Source organism: Thermobia domestica, chromosome 1, assembly GCF_964235325.1.
Source record: "Thermobia domestica chromosome 1, izTheDome1.hap1.1, whole genome shotgun sequence".
Taxonomy (NCBI): Eukaryota; Metazoa; Arthropoda; class Insecta; order Zygentoma; family Lepismatidae; genus Thermobia; species Thermobia domestica.
Genome location: NC_137454.1, coordinates 18657713 through 18676591, shown reverse-complemented (window position 1 = coordinate 18676591; position 18879 = coordinate 18657713). Strand labels below are relative to the sequence as shown.

Sequence of the window (18879 nt, the reverse complement as noted above, 5' to 3'; positions counted from 1 at the left end):
TGTTTCTCTCTCTCTCTTTTAAACTGTAATTATTTCCTTTGCTTAAATCACAGATGGGTGTTTGTAATAATAAGTTGTAGCACTTACTGCACCATAAGCATGTTTGATTGATATCCTATAGCTCACAAAATTTACGAGTAATTTCTGAGAACACATTTTTCAAATTTACTATTAACAGTAGGATATATATATATATATATATATATATATAAAGTATGAACGCATCAAAAATACAAGTTTACCTTTCCATAATCTGACGCATCCATCGTCGCCTGAGGATGCCAAAATAGTTCCCGTGACATTCCAACATACCCTCCAAACAGTTGAATAGTGATCATCAAATTGGGCAGTCAGAGAAACGTCCAGTTTAGAAAGGCCACTTTGGAGTCCCATGCTGTCTCTGAAATCAACAGAAAAGAACACATATTTATTTAAAGACTAAAATTGACGCACTATTAATTAAATTATTAAAAACAACCAGTGGAAACACTAATTCTGTTGACTTCAAGATTTTTATTAGGCGGTTTTGGTCATTTACGCTATGGCCGTGATCACCAGGAAAGTGACCTATGTTAAGATCAAACCACCTTATCTTACAGACGCGATCAGAAGTGTTTCCTCTCATCATTTTTAACAAATAAATCGAGTTCAGCATTAAAAAAAAAAAATAATAGGTTACAAATCTCCCAACATTTATTTATATTCTTTCAATTTTTTCTTATAATTAACAATGTTAAATTACTTTCTTAATAGTAAAGACAAGCTACTTAAAACGCAACACAAGTAATACTACCGATGAATAACTTTTATGACATAGCAATAAAACATTTACTTGAAGCAAGAGCCATCCGACTCCATTGATTAATAATGTAGAAATATCTACAACTTATCCTGGAGCTTTCGTTTTTTTCTTTTGTTTTAATGTTTAACGTTCCACGAATATGCTCTGAGGCTACGGGAGACTATGAGATTGATGATAATAGTGGAATAATCAAAATGGGAGAAAACAAGGAAATTTCGACAAAACTCATGCCCATGCTGTTCGTCCACTCCAGTTTCCTGACATTAATTACTCGAACAGTTATTTTTATCTCCCTAGCATTAATTACTAAAACAGTTATTCTTAACCTCCTGACACTAATTACTCAAATAGTTATCATAAACTTAGGAAGTTAACTAAGAACCGTATCTTTATTTAACCAAGCTTTATACATATGAGCGATAACCACAACGCTACATGTAAACACCCTAATCATACTAAAATTTACCTCATTCGTAGCAGAATTCTCTAATTCGATCTTAAAACACCATATATGTTCTTCGTCTGTTCTCTAGAGCATACCAACAAAACCAAAATAATTAATAAAATTTAATATTTGAAGTTTACGCTTGTTAAAGCTAAGAACAGCTTTCATTGTGAATTATGGTGTTCATGAAACAGATTATTTTTATCGATATTTCCCTCATGGGACTCAGGCGTAGTACGGAAAACCGCAGCGTGAAAGACCTGATGGGCATTTCCATTGTATTGTTGACCCATTTTTGGCCATGTTCCCGCTGAGCTATAACCACCACTGTTTGTATGTGAAGGTCTTATGCCACACGACCTCTTCCCACACCAAATTGTATGCGCGTCTTTATGACAGTACAGAAACATAAAGGCTTCTAAATGACCTCCAGCAGAAACAGCAACTGCCTGCTAAATATCCAACAATGAACCCATATCGACTAATCACAAAGTAAACATGAGTGAATTTACTTTTTCTTTTGTTTGATCCCGTTCATTATTGGCATTGTTATCCATTAATGACATGCACAAAAGTATCTGAATTACTTTTTTTTTGTTTTGTTTTCAAATGTGATCAATTTCATTTAAATACGATTACTCAAAGCGACGTAACAACTTAAAAGTATGATAGTATTGTTATAAAAGTATGATAGTATTGTTATGAAAGTATGATAGTATTGTTATAAAAGTATGATAGTATTGTTATGAAAGTATGATAGTATTGTTATGAAAGTATGATATTATTGTTATGAAAGTATGATAGTATTGTTGTGAAAGTATGATAATATTGTTATGAAAGTATGATAGTATTGTTGTGAAAGTATGATAGTATTGTTATGAAAGTATGATAATATTGTTGTGAAAGTATGGTAGTATTGTTATGAAAGTATGATAATATTGTTATGAAAGTATGATAGTATTGTTATGAAAGTATGATAATATTGTTATGAAAGTATGATAGTATTGTTATGAAAGTATGATAATATTGTTATGAAAGTATGATAGTGTTGTTATGAAAGTATGATAGTATTGTTATGAAAGTATGATAGTATTGTTATGAAAGTATGATAGTGTTGTTATGAAAGTATGATAGTGTTGTTATGAAAGTATGATAGTATTGTTATGAAAGTATGATAATATTGTTATGAAAGTATGATAGCATTGTTATGAAAGTATGATAATATTGTTATGAAAGTATGATAGTATTGTTATGAAAGTATGATAGTATTGTTATGAAAGTATGATAGTATTGTTATGAAAGTATGATAATATTGTTATGAAAGTATGATAGTATTGTTATGGACACTGTATATTGTTTCGTACAACCGACAAAAATTTATCGATGAGAAACGCTGGAGACTACGTTTAAGAGAGTGCAGCAATGTAAAACGACAGTAAATCACTGCAAGTTAGGTCACTGCTTTTGTAGAATTGCACCTTACAGATCGAGGACAAATTTTTGATGTAATTTTATGCCTTTACACCTAAAATAATAAATACTGAAAAAAATAAGAACTTTTTATTTCATAATTTTCACATGCTACTTTTATTACAACCTCAATGCACTGTAGAATAATGACGAAATTACTTCGAAATTTGCTCAATACTAAAAAGGCTATTATAAAAAAAGAGAAACATTATTCTGGAATACTTACTGGCAAGGTTTTAATGTAATTATACGAACATCTTTGGTAGCTATAGCCAGATAATGGTAACTTCTCCCTAAATTCGGGGCAAACGCAATATCATGCACAGGATCGGTTATGCTTGATAAGGTCTCTGTCTTGGTCCAACGGCGTGTATTATCGCTGTATTCATAGATAAATACTTTACCTCCCGATGACGAATTTGTGTCGTCGCTGCCAACTGCAAACATGGGTGGGTGCAACCTACAAAGACAATAAATCAACTTATACATCCAGTATAAAGGAGTTTTACTGATTTGATAACTACTATGGCTTTAAGTAGACAATAAAACAGTGGTTAAAAGGTTAATGCCCTCAGCCCTTAGTAAAAAAGGATTCGATTCTCGATGGAAGTACATGTGATTCAGATCTCATGGTAAACCATAAATTCAAATCTCTAATAGACTCACTACTAATAACGAACGTTCAAAGCTCCGAACAAAGTTGATGTTTTACAACTTTTTACGACTGTACCCTTTATTATTCTATTTAAGGGAGAAAACACGGTTAATAATATTCACTATACATAGCGAGGCAATTAGGAAACCAGGATGACTTTTTTTTTCTGTGAAATTAGTTTTGGCATGAAGCTTAGGATTTAGATTTCTGGGCTTTCGGCATCCATGACTATTTTAGCCCGTCACGTATGAGTGATGTCGTCTCTCGGCGAGAACACTATCCCGGGAAAGGGAAGGAAGGAAGCAGCCTGGGACCTATGGCCATTTTCCTAGTGTGAATAAGGAAAACCCAGGAAAACCTCATTCAGGATGGATGGACTGAAACAACTTTTTACATTTTTCGACCGAATGCCCCCACCAGGAATCGAACCCGCGACCGCAACCACCGGGCATGAAGCTTTTCATGAATTTTGATTCGTGATGAATTTTGGTACAACCTCGGGAACATGTGCAGAAATTCCCAGCTTTGCCAGTAGTCAGTATGGCAAGTGACGCACCTAAGTATAGACTGGTGCTGTAAATCTGTTATCATTTCAACAATGGAACAAAGAGTGAATATCATGTCTATGCACGCTTTTCAAACTCCAATAGAAACATTTGAAATGTTGAAGAAAAGTTTGTAAGGACAATTATTTATAGCTATGACACAACAGGTCCAGTGCTGGTACGAAGTCTGTGGAAGACAAATGCGTAAGTCCGAGCAGGTCTGTCAAAACAAAGATTCATGAAGTTTGGAACATCATTTTGAATGACTAAAATACAAGTCTGAGGGTAATATCACACTTCGGAGAGTTGAATAAGGACACTGTTCAGCAAATAATCACATAATTTAAAGAAATGGAAGCTATGTGCACATTTTGTGTCCCTTTCTTTAACCCCTTGTGCTGAAATGAGTCTAGCTCGTCATGGTCTTCCGGTGCCAAATCGCACAATGACGAACTGCACTCGTCATAAAATTTAAACTATTGTAGAATCACGTAGGGTTACTATATTAATGTTTTGAAAATTATATAATGATAAATCATCTATAATACATTTTTATAACTTATACTTCAATTATCAGGATTCAGAAAATAAATCATAGTGGAAGGGGTTAAACAAGGGAGCAGAAACGGGGGAAAGTGTATCATTAACCTAGCACACAAGGCAGTGATTGTTCCCGAGTTTGTGACCCCAAAAAGAGTTTGTTACCATCCCACATACTCACCAGATCTGTCTCCATATAATTACTTTCCCCCACCCCTAAAATAAAGCATAACTAAAGAGTTATTTTTAATGGTGTGTCCATTAAAAATAACTCTTTAGTACAAATTCAGGAAGCAATGACAAAGACCTTGAACAACATTACAGTGAAGAACTTCCGAAAGTAAGTTGATACCATTTATCATTAATTTAAATTTTGCCTGCCCAGTCTCGTTTCGTAATTGCCGCACTGTGTAAGGTAAACAAATGAAAATATTGCTCACACACACACACACACACAAAAAAAAAAGTCCTATTGACTATGAGCTTAGTTTTAAGTTGATTGCCCGAACTAGTGTTCTCCTACAGAGGATATTCTGTAAGAGGAAACGTTATTTCTTCCATTTCTTATACACCATCTATCCAACAGTTTAAACGTAAGATGAAGACTCAGGTTCTATTCCAATCACACACTTTAGTTCTTCGAGTTTTAATTTTAAAACTGACATAATATAATATCACTAATTGAAAAAATATGAACAACATTGTTGCACATATTTTCGAGAATATCAATTCTCGATTTGGGGATTGCCTGAAACCATACCCTGCCTATAGATATACCACATTTACTTAACACCTAGTCTTCTGTTCCGAGCGCTGCTATCGGCTGAAGGAATTCCACTCCCTTTTGCTAAGGCTCTCTCGCTTAGCAACAGCTGAACCCTCATTCGTTCAACGCGTGAGTGTGAGCTTAGTTCGCATTTTTGCCACGGCTCAAGACATTTTGGCAGCACTATATTGGTAAAAACTTCGCCAAATTGCCGATGGAATATAGTCAATCTCTTTGCAAGTGGCATATCAGACACAGAGTATGCTTTCTGCAAAACGAGGAAATTAGGCAAATCAAAAGTCAAATTATAGTCAATAAAGATTCATGTTGCGCTCAAGTTGTGACGTTATCTATCTGAATTACGAGACAGACAGTAACAGAGAAAAAGAAAGAGGGAGGATAAATAAGATTATGCACAATCAGAAACATTAAGAGTAAAACAAACCATGATAAAATACTGAACTCAAAATTAGCTCTAACTTGGAAAATGCAAATTGCCAATGTTATATTTAAATGTAATCAAATATAACTGGTAGTTGTGACCAAAAAAAAAATAAAATAAATAAATAAATAAAATAAAATAAAATAAAAAATAAAAACGTAAAAAATATTAAATGAACTGTAATTATTACTAATACTGTATGTAAGAAGACATTTTATAATAAAAATTCCGAACTTGGAAAATAGTAACTACTTTAAAATATTTCACTTTTTATCTTAAGTTTGTATATATACGTTGACACTGATTAGAATAATCTTAATTTCTTTCTATACATACTTCTCTAGTACTTACAGAATATATTTAGTAAAGTATTCCGTCTTTTGTTGTTGTTACATAAAGCTATTTGTCATAACTAAGAATAACAAACCACGGAAGATCAGACCTTAGTAATGAAATTCATTATTGTCTGAGAATTCATGTTATGCTTTCTTCCGCACTTCCGTATTTTTCTCGCAGAGTTGAAAAGGTTTTGTTTACGTTATGTAATTAATTGTGTCAACGTACATCTTTTATGAGAGAGTTTCTTTCACCACTATCTAACCATCTCTGACGTCAATCACCTGTTGACACGAGGCCCGACTCAGTAACAAGACTAGGAAATTTGGCTTTAAAAACCCAGGGGAAACCCGGAAGCTGGGAGATTCTTTACTGACAGTTACAGTCAGCCGGGGAGATTCGTAGCAGACAGTCAGTCTGTTGGAAGATTTTAGACCAACAGTTTCAGACTTTCGAAAGATTATAGCCCAGTGACTACAAAGTCAGTCGTGAGATAAACTATTTTGGACAGACAGTCGCACATGTTAATAAACAAACTGTCAACATTTCGATTGGCTTTCAAGCAACAACGCGAGTCTGAGATACAGCCATTTTTAGGTCATTTTGGAATTCTGCGCACCTATTACAGGACAAAAATACAACCAGCACCAACCTGCAGGAGGACGACAAGGTGCCCAGCTGAACCATGGACAGTCGATAGGTACTGTAATTCTTTCCTTCCAACCTCTTCACCCAATAATCTCTCTCAACAATTTTTCAAAAACTCCCATTTACACTTTTATGTTTTCAAACGGGCGTCGCCCCATCCCAAAAGTACCTAACACACACCTGAGTGTCATCCCAAATCTTCTATTTGGCGACGCAGCTTAATTGAATCTTAATTTCAATATAAGCACCCGTAAAACAACTGGCACTTTCCAACCAGCGGGCGCCACAATTTCACAGGACATTTTGTGCAGCCTTTGAACTTTGATCTCAATAAACTTCCCTCGACGAGCTCGAGAGTCCAGTAGTAAAGGGATGTTGTAGGTTATACATATTCCAGTTCACCGATTCATCGCACCAACTGTGATCCATAATCGGTTAACGTTCAAGATATTCCTATAATTTTAAATGTTCTCGTTTATTAAATCAAAAGAAATCCGAAGACACTTCAAATTTTCCCCTGACTTTAAGTCAATTTCTCTGATATTTATCACCATCTCATCTTTAATTTTCCTGACTTTCCAGTTTGTAGGAACCGATAAACCTTGCGTAAGTAAATGGGAGACAGGGATTAAGAATACATTCAGACCACAACAATAAAAACACTAACCTTTGCCCACACTTGCCAAACAAAGAATACAAGCCTGACCTTGACATTTTACAGCGCGATACATAATGCGTTATTGAGTAAACTTTAGAACTGAGTGTTTCTATGCTGCCTTTTACTGGTGAGTCAGTTCCTTTTTGTGTCCTAGATTTTTATAACTTTTATATTTTATTCCTGTAACTCCAATTTTTATACTCTGAGACCAATGCTTGTGGGTATATAAAGATTGGAAAGTTTAAGGATTATTCAGAAATTAAAATTTTCAAGATGAACACACCACAGCTACACAAGTACATAGGATGGGAGAAACGAAGAACTGCTTACTATTTAACATTACGTCTTCGCATTTAAAAATCTGTAACAGAATCTAATGAACGAAACCACTCAACAATGCACTTACCTCGAGAAGGATAGATTCCAGCTAAGGCAACTACAAGATAACTTGCAGGATATCTCGTGTTGTAACGTCCACTGGCTGAGATTCATCACGTCTGGAGCTTCATAGATTCTCACTACTCCATCAGCCGAGCATGTAGCTAACAGAAGGCCAAGATGCTTTGGGGCGAATTTCACATCAGTAACTGACGTGCGGGAATCTACTAGGTTCGTTCGTCGAACCCAGTGAGTACTACTTCGTTCACCAGGGTTACCTTCGCCAACTGAAAAGGAAGAAAGGAAAAATACACTATATAATAATGATTTTTTTTTTTTTTTTTTTACTACTGCTACGTAGAAAACCACATGCGGCTCCTTTCTACATAGTCCTCTCCGTTTTGCCTAGGAACTCCCTCATAGCTAAGCGGTTACCGTACACGCCTTTGGTGTGGGAGATCGGAGTTCGATTCCCAGTGGGAGTTCACGTGGTTCGGATCCTACGTTACGCTGTTAAGCCCACGTCTCCTATATATGTCTCTAACCTTCAGAGATTCCGAGATATGGACATTTTAAGATAGTAACTATACCCCTCTATTCATCCTTAACCCGTCGGTTTTTCGAAAATCCGTCCTTAGTGGGACTTCACATCACAAATCCTATATCCTGACCAGCTTATGAGGTTTGGCCTCGACGTTGGTCAATCAGCCCGTACATCAGTCAGGACTTCTTTTATACGTAGAAATTGTGCAATATTTTTCACATATACGTATTAAAGTTTGGCACCAGCTTTATAACTAACACGAAATACAACTCACCTTTCAATATAGTGAAACGCATACTCACATCATAACGTATTTTTCCAAGAAGGCATGTTCAACATAATTTATGAACTAAGGATTACGTTTACGTTTACTTAAACATTAATTTGCACCACAAACTCCGTTCTTGCTTAAGATTCTGTTTTTATAAAATTTTGGTAATTTCTGTAAATATGATCCCACACATGTGCGATGTGCGCTAAGATTATCACGATAATTCCATTCAAAATAGTACTCCTTGACCTGTAAATAGAAAAAACACCGAATATTCCAGAAACTCTCACTGTCAATTAAATTAAATACTGTAAATTTGAATTCAATCATTTCCTTGAATTCAACTCCTATCCATGATACGTTACCGTAATATATTTCAATGACTTACCATACAAGTTCACTTCGAACAAATTATGAAATTTTTACGGCGGTAATTTCCTAACGTGTTACCAATTCTTCATAGAACCTATAAATTTATGTACATTTCACAATCACAAAGAAATATATAAACATTAGCATTAGCACTATCGTAGGTTTCACTTCAATTCCGTGGCATTATGTATTCTTTCAGAAGAACTGTACTGTTTACCAACTTATCTTTTCAAAGCACATGTTCGCAAATCTTTTTGAAGTCCTTAGTTTGTGAAAATGTGCTTTGAAAAGATAAGTTAGTTCTTGTCCTTGTGTTCTTTCAGATACAAAATTGATTTGTCTGAAAGAACACAAGGGCACGGAATGGAGTTTGTGGTGCAAGGGAAGAATTTATTTGAGAAAAATGTACCGTACAGCATACACAAACAAACTATTTGCTGAGCAAAACAATATATTCACATAATAAAATACATAGTGTTACAGTTTCGCCAACTAACACGTATGTAGTTTATTATGTGCATATGTTTTGCCCAGCAAATTGTTTGTGTTTAAGTATAAGCAAAGCTTCTACTTATGGAAAAACGTACAGCATATTTCAGTAATTTCATTCACGTATCTTACTTAAAAACGAGTTTCCATACAAAGGAAGGAAACCATATGTTACCAATTTAGCAGCGCAATTTGAAGACATTGAAACAAATTCCAGAGATTATCGAAACATTTGCAGATTTTTTTTTTCTCAGACTGGGATACAAGGTCAGATCCTCTTATCTCTAAGTTATATAATATCTATCCTATAGCTATTTTCAGTGCGTTTATATCCTAATACTCTTTACATACGCTATTGTTTCTTACGCTGGACCATAGTGATACTGTACCTATTTCTTCCCACACAGCTGCTGTTCTGTCAAACGAGCAGGTAGCAAGCACCTGTCCGAATTCAGGATGAGCCCACGTCACTTTCCACACAGAACCACTGTGGGCTTTCCAATTGGCAGTGCAATGCCAATTTTCATGTTCATCTTGGTCCCATACCTGTAAAAAGAATTTCAACTCTTAATAGTAAAAAATTACGGATGACATCTTTCGAGAGAAAATTAAACAGAGGAAAAACCACAACTAAAAAATACATACATTAAATATGTTATTCACTAACTTCACATGATTCTTGATGGATTTCTCCGTGAACATACTGCAAAGTTTCTGACTATTGGTCGTTTCACAATTTCTTAAGTACAAAGGACAGATAGTACAAAATAATCCAGAGACATTTCTCTTCCTCACACCTTCGTTCAAATGAGTCGCATTTTTGTGCCAAGTTATTGTTTATATTCTAATTAAAAATGACAAACGTCTTAGTCTTGAATCACACTCATAAATGTCACTACCTGCGGTGTCGCTTGGCTGCATAACGAAGTCTTTGATTAACTGCCTGAAAATCTTTCAGTTTAACGTCACACGATTTTGTCCTTTTAGGCTATGGGAGACGATGATTGAAGTGAATGATGATGGAAAAAGTGGTGGAATGAGAAAGTGGGAGGAAATGGGAGTACCCCGAGGAAAACCACCACAAACTTACGTGGCCAGGGATCGAATCAGGGACCACACGCACCAGAGGTAAGCTCTCTACCACTGAGCCACCGTGCCCCCAAGAGTAACTGCATGAATGTATGGATTTTGTAGTAGTTAGTTGTCAAACTAAACAAATAAACGAACAAACAAACAAAGTTAAATGTGAATAAGTAGAGCAATTTTAACCTATAGCATACCGAAGGCTCGGGCAAAACAACGTTATTCTAACTGGCATCAATATTTTGAGCAGCTGTTAAAACCATATTAAGTCCCCTTGACGATACTTTCAAGTTTCGCTTAATGGCAATATCCATTACATTTAACTCGCAAGCTATTCAAATAGCATTTTATTTGAATTTCAACTTCCCTTTTAGATATCTGAGGTGACTCATCAGTTTCAGGAAACACTGATAAATCCATTTTGTCTTGAGAGGCTAGCCCTTAATTCTGAATTCACACATTCCTACTGCTACTGGGTTTCTTTATTGCAGATTCGGAATTTAAGACCGAAAATACGCAACTTTTACTTGAAGTAGGGGCCTACTTTTTCGTTATTCTTCTAGATGTCGAATGGTTAATCTACGTTGAGCCTGTGATCATTTTCGTGGAGGAGGGAGATGGGGCAGAATTACTGATACTGATAAAATATTGTTAGCCAAACTGGGCAGCTACTTCAATTAAGGTATCTTCAATCTAGAAAGCAAGAAATGAGAGTGATGGGAACTGATGTGCTAGCCACACATTATCCAATAGAGAAATTATCCAGCCCTGGTAGCAGAGGTTTAATTTTTAGTTTAGGTCCGAAGCTAATATGAATGTAACACACTAACAGCCTCTATTGTACCGCATTAATGAGCAATGTAATTCCAATTCAGCACTCACTCCTGCTTCGTCCATCAGTCCTCGTAGAAAAATGAATACAGAACGCAAAGAAATTATTATTTTTATTTCTTTTCTTTTAACACTGCTTTACGTTAAGAAGAAAGTACCATTTTTTTTCCCTTCACATTTTACACGAGACTTACCCTCTAACGTAGGATCACAAACATTTGTGCCCTCTCAAAGAGTCGAATCCTACTACAGTCAGAAACAATATTAGGTATAGGTTGGATGTATAAGAAATGATAGTTCCAACCTATATTTAATATTGTTTCTGATTGTACATACAGAACGCAGGTGTGCTTATCACTTGACAACTGGGCAATGCATCAATACAAACGCATACATGCAAACACATTATTTTGTGGCATTTAATAAACTTTTGCTATATTATTAATCGTAAGTTTAAATGAATAGTCAAAAGTTAATAAATAAAACAAATTACAATCGTCGAATTCGCGCTAAATCAACGACAAAATAGAAACGTCTTCAACTTAGGCTTCTTTCTTACAAATGCAACAATATAAATTGCTTTATATTGTCCCTTCTGCGTACCGAGATTATGTAAGGTACACGCTTACATCTTAACGTGTGATCGAAAATGTGAGTTTATATCTGTCTTCCACATTTACAGTTAGAAACGATATCCATATAGCCACAGGAAAAGCAATGATTTCTACTAACTCACTGGTACTGCAGAGAAATTAAACGGGTGCTACAGTGAGCAAATTTACCTAAGATCTACTACACACCGACACTGACAGTCATGTGCTCATTACTTAATCTCTGCGCAGAACGATAGAAATAAGAGCTACCCGTCATATCTTTGACTACAACTTCATTCCTGCCTTCCTTCTCCCCCCTGCCCCCGAAGGGATTATCAGGGTTGAAGTACTTTCGGTTTGGGTCACTTAAATCCTGCTTGAGGTTGCAAATGAGAGCGCATCCGTTAGAGGAAATAGTTACTAAGATCAGATCACACGAGAGAGCCCTCCAGTGCAACCTCCTCCAATGCGGTGTATTTGGCAGCTGTGACGGCACACTCGCTTCCCCGGATACCGATTTGTTCCGCCATCCAGCAGAAGATAACAAAGACCTGTTTCTGTTAGTTGGTACTTAAGATTCGGTAACCGCTTACACCACCACCAAATGATGCATATATCGCAAACAATGGTTGCCACTCGACACCTAAAATCACTAAACTTACAATAAAGGTTTTGAACTAATGACATGATAAGGTAACTGGACACCAAAAATCAGATTTTTTAAAAATTGTCGTGCAACATGCATTGCATCACTTGACATGGATTTACTCCAACTGACCGATGATTTGAAAAATAGAAGAGAATACTGAGAGTTAAATAATAATAATAATAAAAAAAATAAAAACCTTATTAGTTCCAGGACCTTCCAAAAGGCAAAATACTTAATAATAATATTAAACGTAGGGGATTTCTATTTGAAATTTTAAAGTTGCCCTCTCATCCCCGTATGAAGGAAGGCAACTTTTTTTTCGTTAGTTGAATATATCTTTTAAAATTATTGGGCATGTATTTTGTATTGTTTTAAATTCCAAGTTTATTTCTCGAGATATTAGTTTATTATTAACCTTAGATGACGTACGATGGTATTCGTCTTTTAGATTACAGAGCCATCTAGAATAACGAAAAAGTAGGCCCGCTACTTGAAGTAAAATTTGCGTATTTTCGGTCGCAGAATCCGAATCTGCAATAAAGATAAGGAAACCCAAGGATAGTCGAAGTCCAGTAGCAGTAGGAATTGGTGAATTCAGCATTAAGGGCTAGCCTCTCAAGACAAAATGGATTTATCAATGTTTCCTGAAACTGATGAGTTAGCTGCATCTGGTAGAGGAGACAAGTGAATAAATAAAGAATTTGACATATTGTTTTGTACGTAGAGACTAATTAGCATGTTGAAATTACACGGTTTCAATCAGATTTTTGAAAACAGCAAACTCAGATAGATTATTTATTACAGTAAAGATTTTATACTACAGAAGTAATCTTTACTGGGTGTTATTTGGTTGGTTAGTTCGGAGCCTAATTTCCCTTTCAGCACCTAGGCTATGTAAAGCGTGCATCTACAGCGTAAAGTGGAATCAGAACCATATGAGCTCTCATTGGGAATTGAACTCGGACCTCCCGCGCTAAAGTCGTTACACCAAACGTATAGGTACGAAAGCTCTGATATACACATTTACGCATAATTACGATACAAACCGACATGCAGATAACCAGTAGCTATTGCACTAAAAATGCGTATGTTACTCGCTGTAAGTTACTGCTTCGAAACAGACATATATATATATATATATATATATATATATATATATATATATATATATATATATATATATATACTGTAAGTTGAATAATTCTCAATAAAACCGATGTTGGCCAAAATGAATAGGTTTCACTGTATTACCAAACGAAAACAACTTTTCTATTTTCATCATTTCTGAACATAGTTTGGTCTTTGGTCAGCCACGGAAAGTTCAAGTATACTGAGTTCGGAACAGGATGACAGGCGTCGAATAAACTTTTGTGTATACACAGACACGTATACAGAGTGCGGAAAAAGTCCCGGAACGGTCAAACATCTTATGAAATATACAGATCAGCAAAATAATATTATTATTAATAATAATAATAATAATAATATGTTAAATAGTTTTGAGAAAGCTATCCAATGATACCAAACGCAATCCCCTTCGGGGCTACGGAAAGTAACTTGAAAATTTTAAATTGGAACCTCCATTTCTTATTTCACATTTGGATTCTCTAGAAAAAATGACGGTGGTTTGACCCAGATTTGAAAACACTTCCTTCACGGATGGCACTTAACTCAACACACAATAAAAAGAGGGTACCAAAACGTTATGAAAATGTCAATTGTCAGTCCTGTACTCTCTGGTCATACGGTTAGCATACTGGACTGTGGAGTCAGGAGGTCCTGAGTTCGATTCCCATGTACAGTATCATTTTTTTTGTGCGTACTTTTTGTACCCAAATAATGCCACCTTTTGCTACTTCTAGTATTCCTCTAGTGGCTAACGCGTGAGACTTAACAGGTCCCGGATGCGATTCCTGGTAGAATGTTACCATTCTGAGGTGAGTGAAGTGGTTCTTAGTAATAGGGTTATTAGGGTTAGAGTTAAGCGACCCTCAAAACTGAATTCGACACTAATAGCAGTCTTTTTTTTTTTAATCATTTCTATGTTTGTCCCTGCTACTCCCTCTAGGAGCGGTAAAGTCATGCTACCGCAGTGGGAGACAAGATCTTAAAGGATATCAGACCTGTCACTAACTAACTTAGCGACGCTGAAAACCAATGATTCGACACTCATATCAGTCGAATTCGATATTTTTTTACGTCACCCCGCTACCCGGTTCTAATGGAGGCTTAAATCGAACTTAAACGTCATAGGGAGTGTCACTATTCTAGGCGGCCCCGAAAACTGGATTCAACACTAATATCTGTCCCTTTCAATTACTTTGTCTTCCCCTCCGCTCCCTCTAAGAGATTTAGGAAGGGTCTTACCCTCACTGGAAGCAGACCTTGGACTTAGAGGGTACCAAAACTGTCACCAATCAACTTAAGGACGTCAAAAATCATGGATTCAGCACTAATATAGGTCATTTTAAATTATTTTTGTATGTGAATGTCACCATTCCTTCCCCTTAGGAATACTAATGGGGACTGAATTTGGATTTAAACGGCATAGAAAGTCTCTGTTTATCCTAGCGACTCCGAAACTACGTATTCGACACCAGTATCAACAGTTTTCAATCATTTTCATATGTTACGCCTCCTACTTCCCCTGGGAGTGCTAGAGGTTTTTTATCTTCAGTGGGCGCTGAAGTTAAATTTTAGGGACATGGGAACTGTTACCAATCAGCTCATGGACCCCGAAAACTATGGGGTGGACACTAATATCGGTCGTTTTGTGTATTTTTATGTCTCCCCCCCTTAGGTCTTATCCCGACAGTACTCTTTTCCAGAGTGAATGTAATAAATGTATCAAGTTTGGTTAGAATTGCTCCACTTTTTCTAGAGTTGTTTTGGAATACATATACATACATCATTTATATATATATATATATATATATATATATATATATATATCGGGTGTTGCAAAATAAGTGTTACAACTCTTGGGAGGTGACTCCTACCACTGAGACAAGAAAAAAAGTTCTCTTGAACTTTCGGCTATCGGACATAGTTTCAGATCTACGAGGCGCCGAAAGCGTGGGAAAATGACTTTCGGACGCCAATAGTTCGGAAACTATCCAACGTAAAGAGGGCGGGTAAAAAATTCACTGAAGAAGTCATACCTGCTCTATTGAATTTTGCATGTTTCACAATCCTACCATGCACGCGCAAGGGATTCCCCAAAGGAACGTAGGGACTCCCGGATAATCTGCCAAATGAAAATTGGTCTAAATGGATATGAATTGATAGGGTTTCTACCAGGTAACAATAATTCGTTTGTATTAAGTTGACATCTGGAACAAATACAAAATGGCGGACACCTTCATGCCTGTTGTGTGTGGTTGCATAATCACCAGGTGCGGATGCTGGCCAACAGTGACGTTCTGAGTATTGAGAGTAGCGAGTTTGTACTCAAATGCTCTAGAAAGACATCTGGAGTGTCGGTAGAGCACAACAAATGAAGCAGGGTGATTCACATGTGTCTAAACACGTAACAAAAAATGCCCAGAGATGCACTCATGCTCAGTAAACTTGAGTTCAAAGCGCCGGAAATGTAAGGATTAACGTCAAGAACATGAAAACCATTGCCAATTCACCAATAATATTCCATCAATCTGATGCAAAATGATGTGCACGGTTGCATACCAATAAGGATACAACAACTGAGGCCTAGTTGAAATTATGCAAGGAGACTCACTAAGAAACTGGGTAAACTAACTGAATGTCACTAGTGGGATCGCATGATCGATATTGAAATGTGGCCAATGTGTGTGTTGATATCGACATGTAGCTAATGGACAAATGTCAACATCTGACACTACTGCTCCTGGGACACCGTTACTCCTACTTTGAAAAAATAGGAAAATAACTACTCGGGTCTTGAATCTGAGGCCTTGGAGTCCCAATAGGATTGGAAACTGCGACCACGCGAGCGAAAGCGAGCGCTCTAGCCCTGAGGCTCGAGGGTGCCTCGCTTTCTCTGTATTCATTTCTTTGAGGAGTACCCACTTTGTTTGACAAGCGCTCTTGTACAGCCTCCCGATATGCTTGTGTGTTTTATTTTGTAAACAATCAGAGCTTTAAGACGTTTCTTCCTATTTCTCATGTCGTTTTATTTTCCATATGTATGGTCTTCCAACTGTAGTGTTGGTTCTTTTTTGTCTTTGTCTTGTCATGTGCACTGTGTGTAACATACGAATTTCTGGAGGTATCTTCCTGTATTTCGAGTACGACATTTGTCCCAAAAGACGTGGGACATGATACAAGTTTGTTATTTTAACGCTCTACCTGAATTTGAACCATGGATTAAAAGATTTATTTTCATATGTATCGACTGTGGGACAGTGTCCCAAACAGAGAGACATTGATACAATCGTGTTCTAGTTACGTTCTACCAAAAAGTGCACCAGTTTTGATAGCAGAATGTACAACTTCAGTTTCCTTGTTTTCGTACGTGAGACGGTGTCCCAACAGTAGTGGGACATGTTGACATTTGTCCATTAGCTACATGTTGATATCAACACACACATTGGCCACATTTCAATATCGATCATGCGATCCCACTAGTGACATTCATTTTACCCAGTTTCTTAGTGAGTCCCCTTTCACAATTTCAACTTAGCCTCAGTTGTTACATCCTTATTAGTATGCAACGATCCACATCATATTGCATTGGATTGATGGAATATTATTGGTAAATTGGCAATGGCTTTCATGTTCTTGATGCTATTCCTTACTTTTCCGACGGTTTGAACTCACGTTTATTTAATATGAGTGTATTTTTTCTGGGCATTTTTTGTTACGTTTCCACACTTGTAAATCACCCTGCTTCATCTGTTGTGCTCTACCGACACTCCAGATGCTTTTCTAAAGCATTTGAGTACAAATTCGGTATTCTCAATACTCAGAACGTCACTGTTGGCCAGCATCCGTACCTGGCAATTATGCAACCACACACAACAGGCATGAAGGTGTCCGCCATTTTGTATTTGTTCCAGATATCGACTTAATACAAACGGATTATTGTTACCTGGTAGAAACCCTATCAATTCATATCCATTTAGACCAATTTTCATTTGGCAGATTATACGGGAGTCCCTGCGTTCCTTTGGGGAATCCCTTGCGCGTGCATGGTAGGATTGTGAAACATGCAAAATTCAATAGAGCAGGTATGACTTCTTCAGTGAATTTTTTACCCGCCACCTTTACGTTGGATAGTTTCCAAACTATTGGCGTCCGAAAGTCATTTTCCCACGCTTTCGGCACCTTGTAGATCTGAAACTATGTCCGATAGCCGAAAGTTCAAGAGAACTTTTTTTCTTGTCTCAGTGGTAGGAGTCACCTCCCAAGAGTTGTAACACTTATTTTGCAACACCCGATATATATATATATATATATATATATATATATATATATATATATATATATATATATATATATATATATATATATATATATATATATATATATATATATATATAGAGAGAGAGAGAGAGAGAGAGAGAGAGAGAGAGAGAGATTTGTAATTTATATACTTCAACTGTATATAAATTACAAACGGTTGGACATAAAGAATGAAATGAAAAAGTAAGATCAGAGGATGGATTGAATGGAGCACTAGGTTTGTTCCATAGGGCTCTCAATCTCAGGGCCCTGGGGATTGCTCGAAAGTTTTAAATACCGGTAGCAACATATAAAATTTCTAAATAACTGAAAAGATCAAGGAAAATAAACAACTTTTATATATAACTCAATAAGACATTCAATGGTTATAATCACTAACAGCTAGAGCTAAAGAAGATTAAACAAAAAGTGAAATAGGAAAATGTAAGGGTAAAGACATGCCGAAGACACCTCGCGGTCGAGGTCGAGATCACTGCCTCGATGATGGCACAAACACATGGATTCAAATAAGTAAGCGCATGCCGGAGATATACCTACATCACGACCTAGAGGTTGACCGCGATGCTGAATTAGTGGTCGCGATGATAAACAACCGAGTTCGTTTTTACATCGATGTTCAGTGGAAGCATCGCTCTGGCACTTGATCTAATTGGTTCTCCCCACGGTTGAAGCGTTGAAAGGAATGAAATCTTCATTTGTTCAGAATTTCGTCAGCAGGGGATTGTGTGCGTCTATGCTCGAAAGGTTTTGTTGCACTGTTAATTTAATTATGAAAGACATATTAATGGAACTAGTTAGGAATGTTCCAATATGGGATAAGAGGCAGAAACATCATAAGAGGCACGTTTTAACAAGAGAATGAAAGCAACTCAAATGGAAATGTGAGGTACCTACTCATGTTTATTTGAGAATTATACTGT

The 18879-nt window shown here is 36.5% G+C and overlaps 1 protein-coding gene across 4 annotated transcripts in view; it reads right to left on the bottom strand.

Annotated features, from left to right (window-relative positions):
* Window positions 1-18879, bottom strand: part of Nup44A (nuclear pore complex protein Nup44A) — a 94158-nt gene that overhangs the window by 64207 nt on the left and 11072 nt on the right. For all 4 annotated transcript variants that reach the window (XR_014131162.1, XM_081755148.1, XM_081755139.1 and 1 more), the window contains exons 2-5: window positions 9751-9907; window positions 7714-7972; window positions 2944-3177; window positions 243-400 (exon numbers count right to left, since the gene is read on the bottom strand). Coding sequence is in view for 3 of the 4 variants with exons in the window: in XM_081755148.1 (XP_081611274.1) it covers window positions 243-400; window positions 2944-3177; window positions 7714-7972; window positions 9751-9907 (808 nt within the window). In the remaining variant the exon portion in view is untranslated. The remainder of the gene's footprint in view (window positions 1-242; window positions 401-2943; window positions 3178-7713; window positions 7973-9750; window positions 9908-18879) is intronic.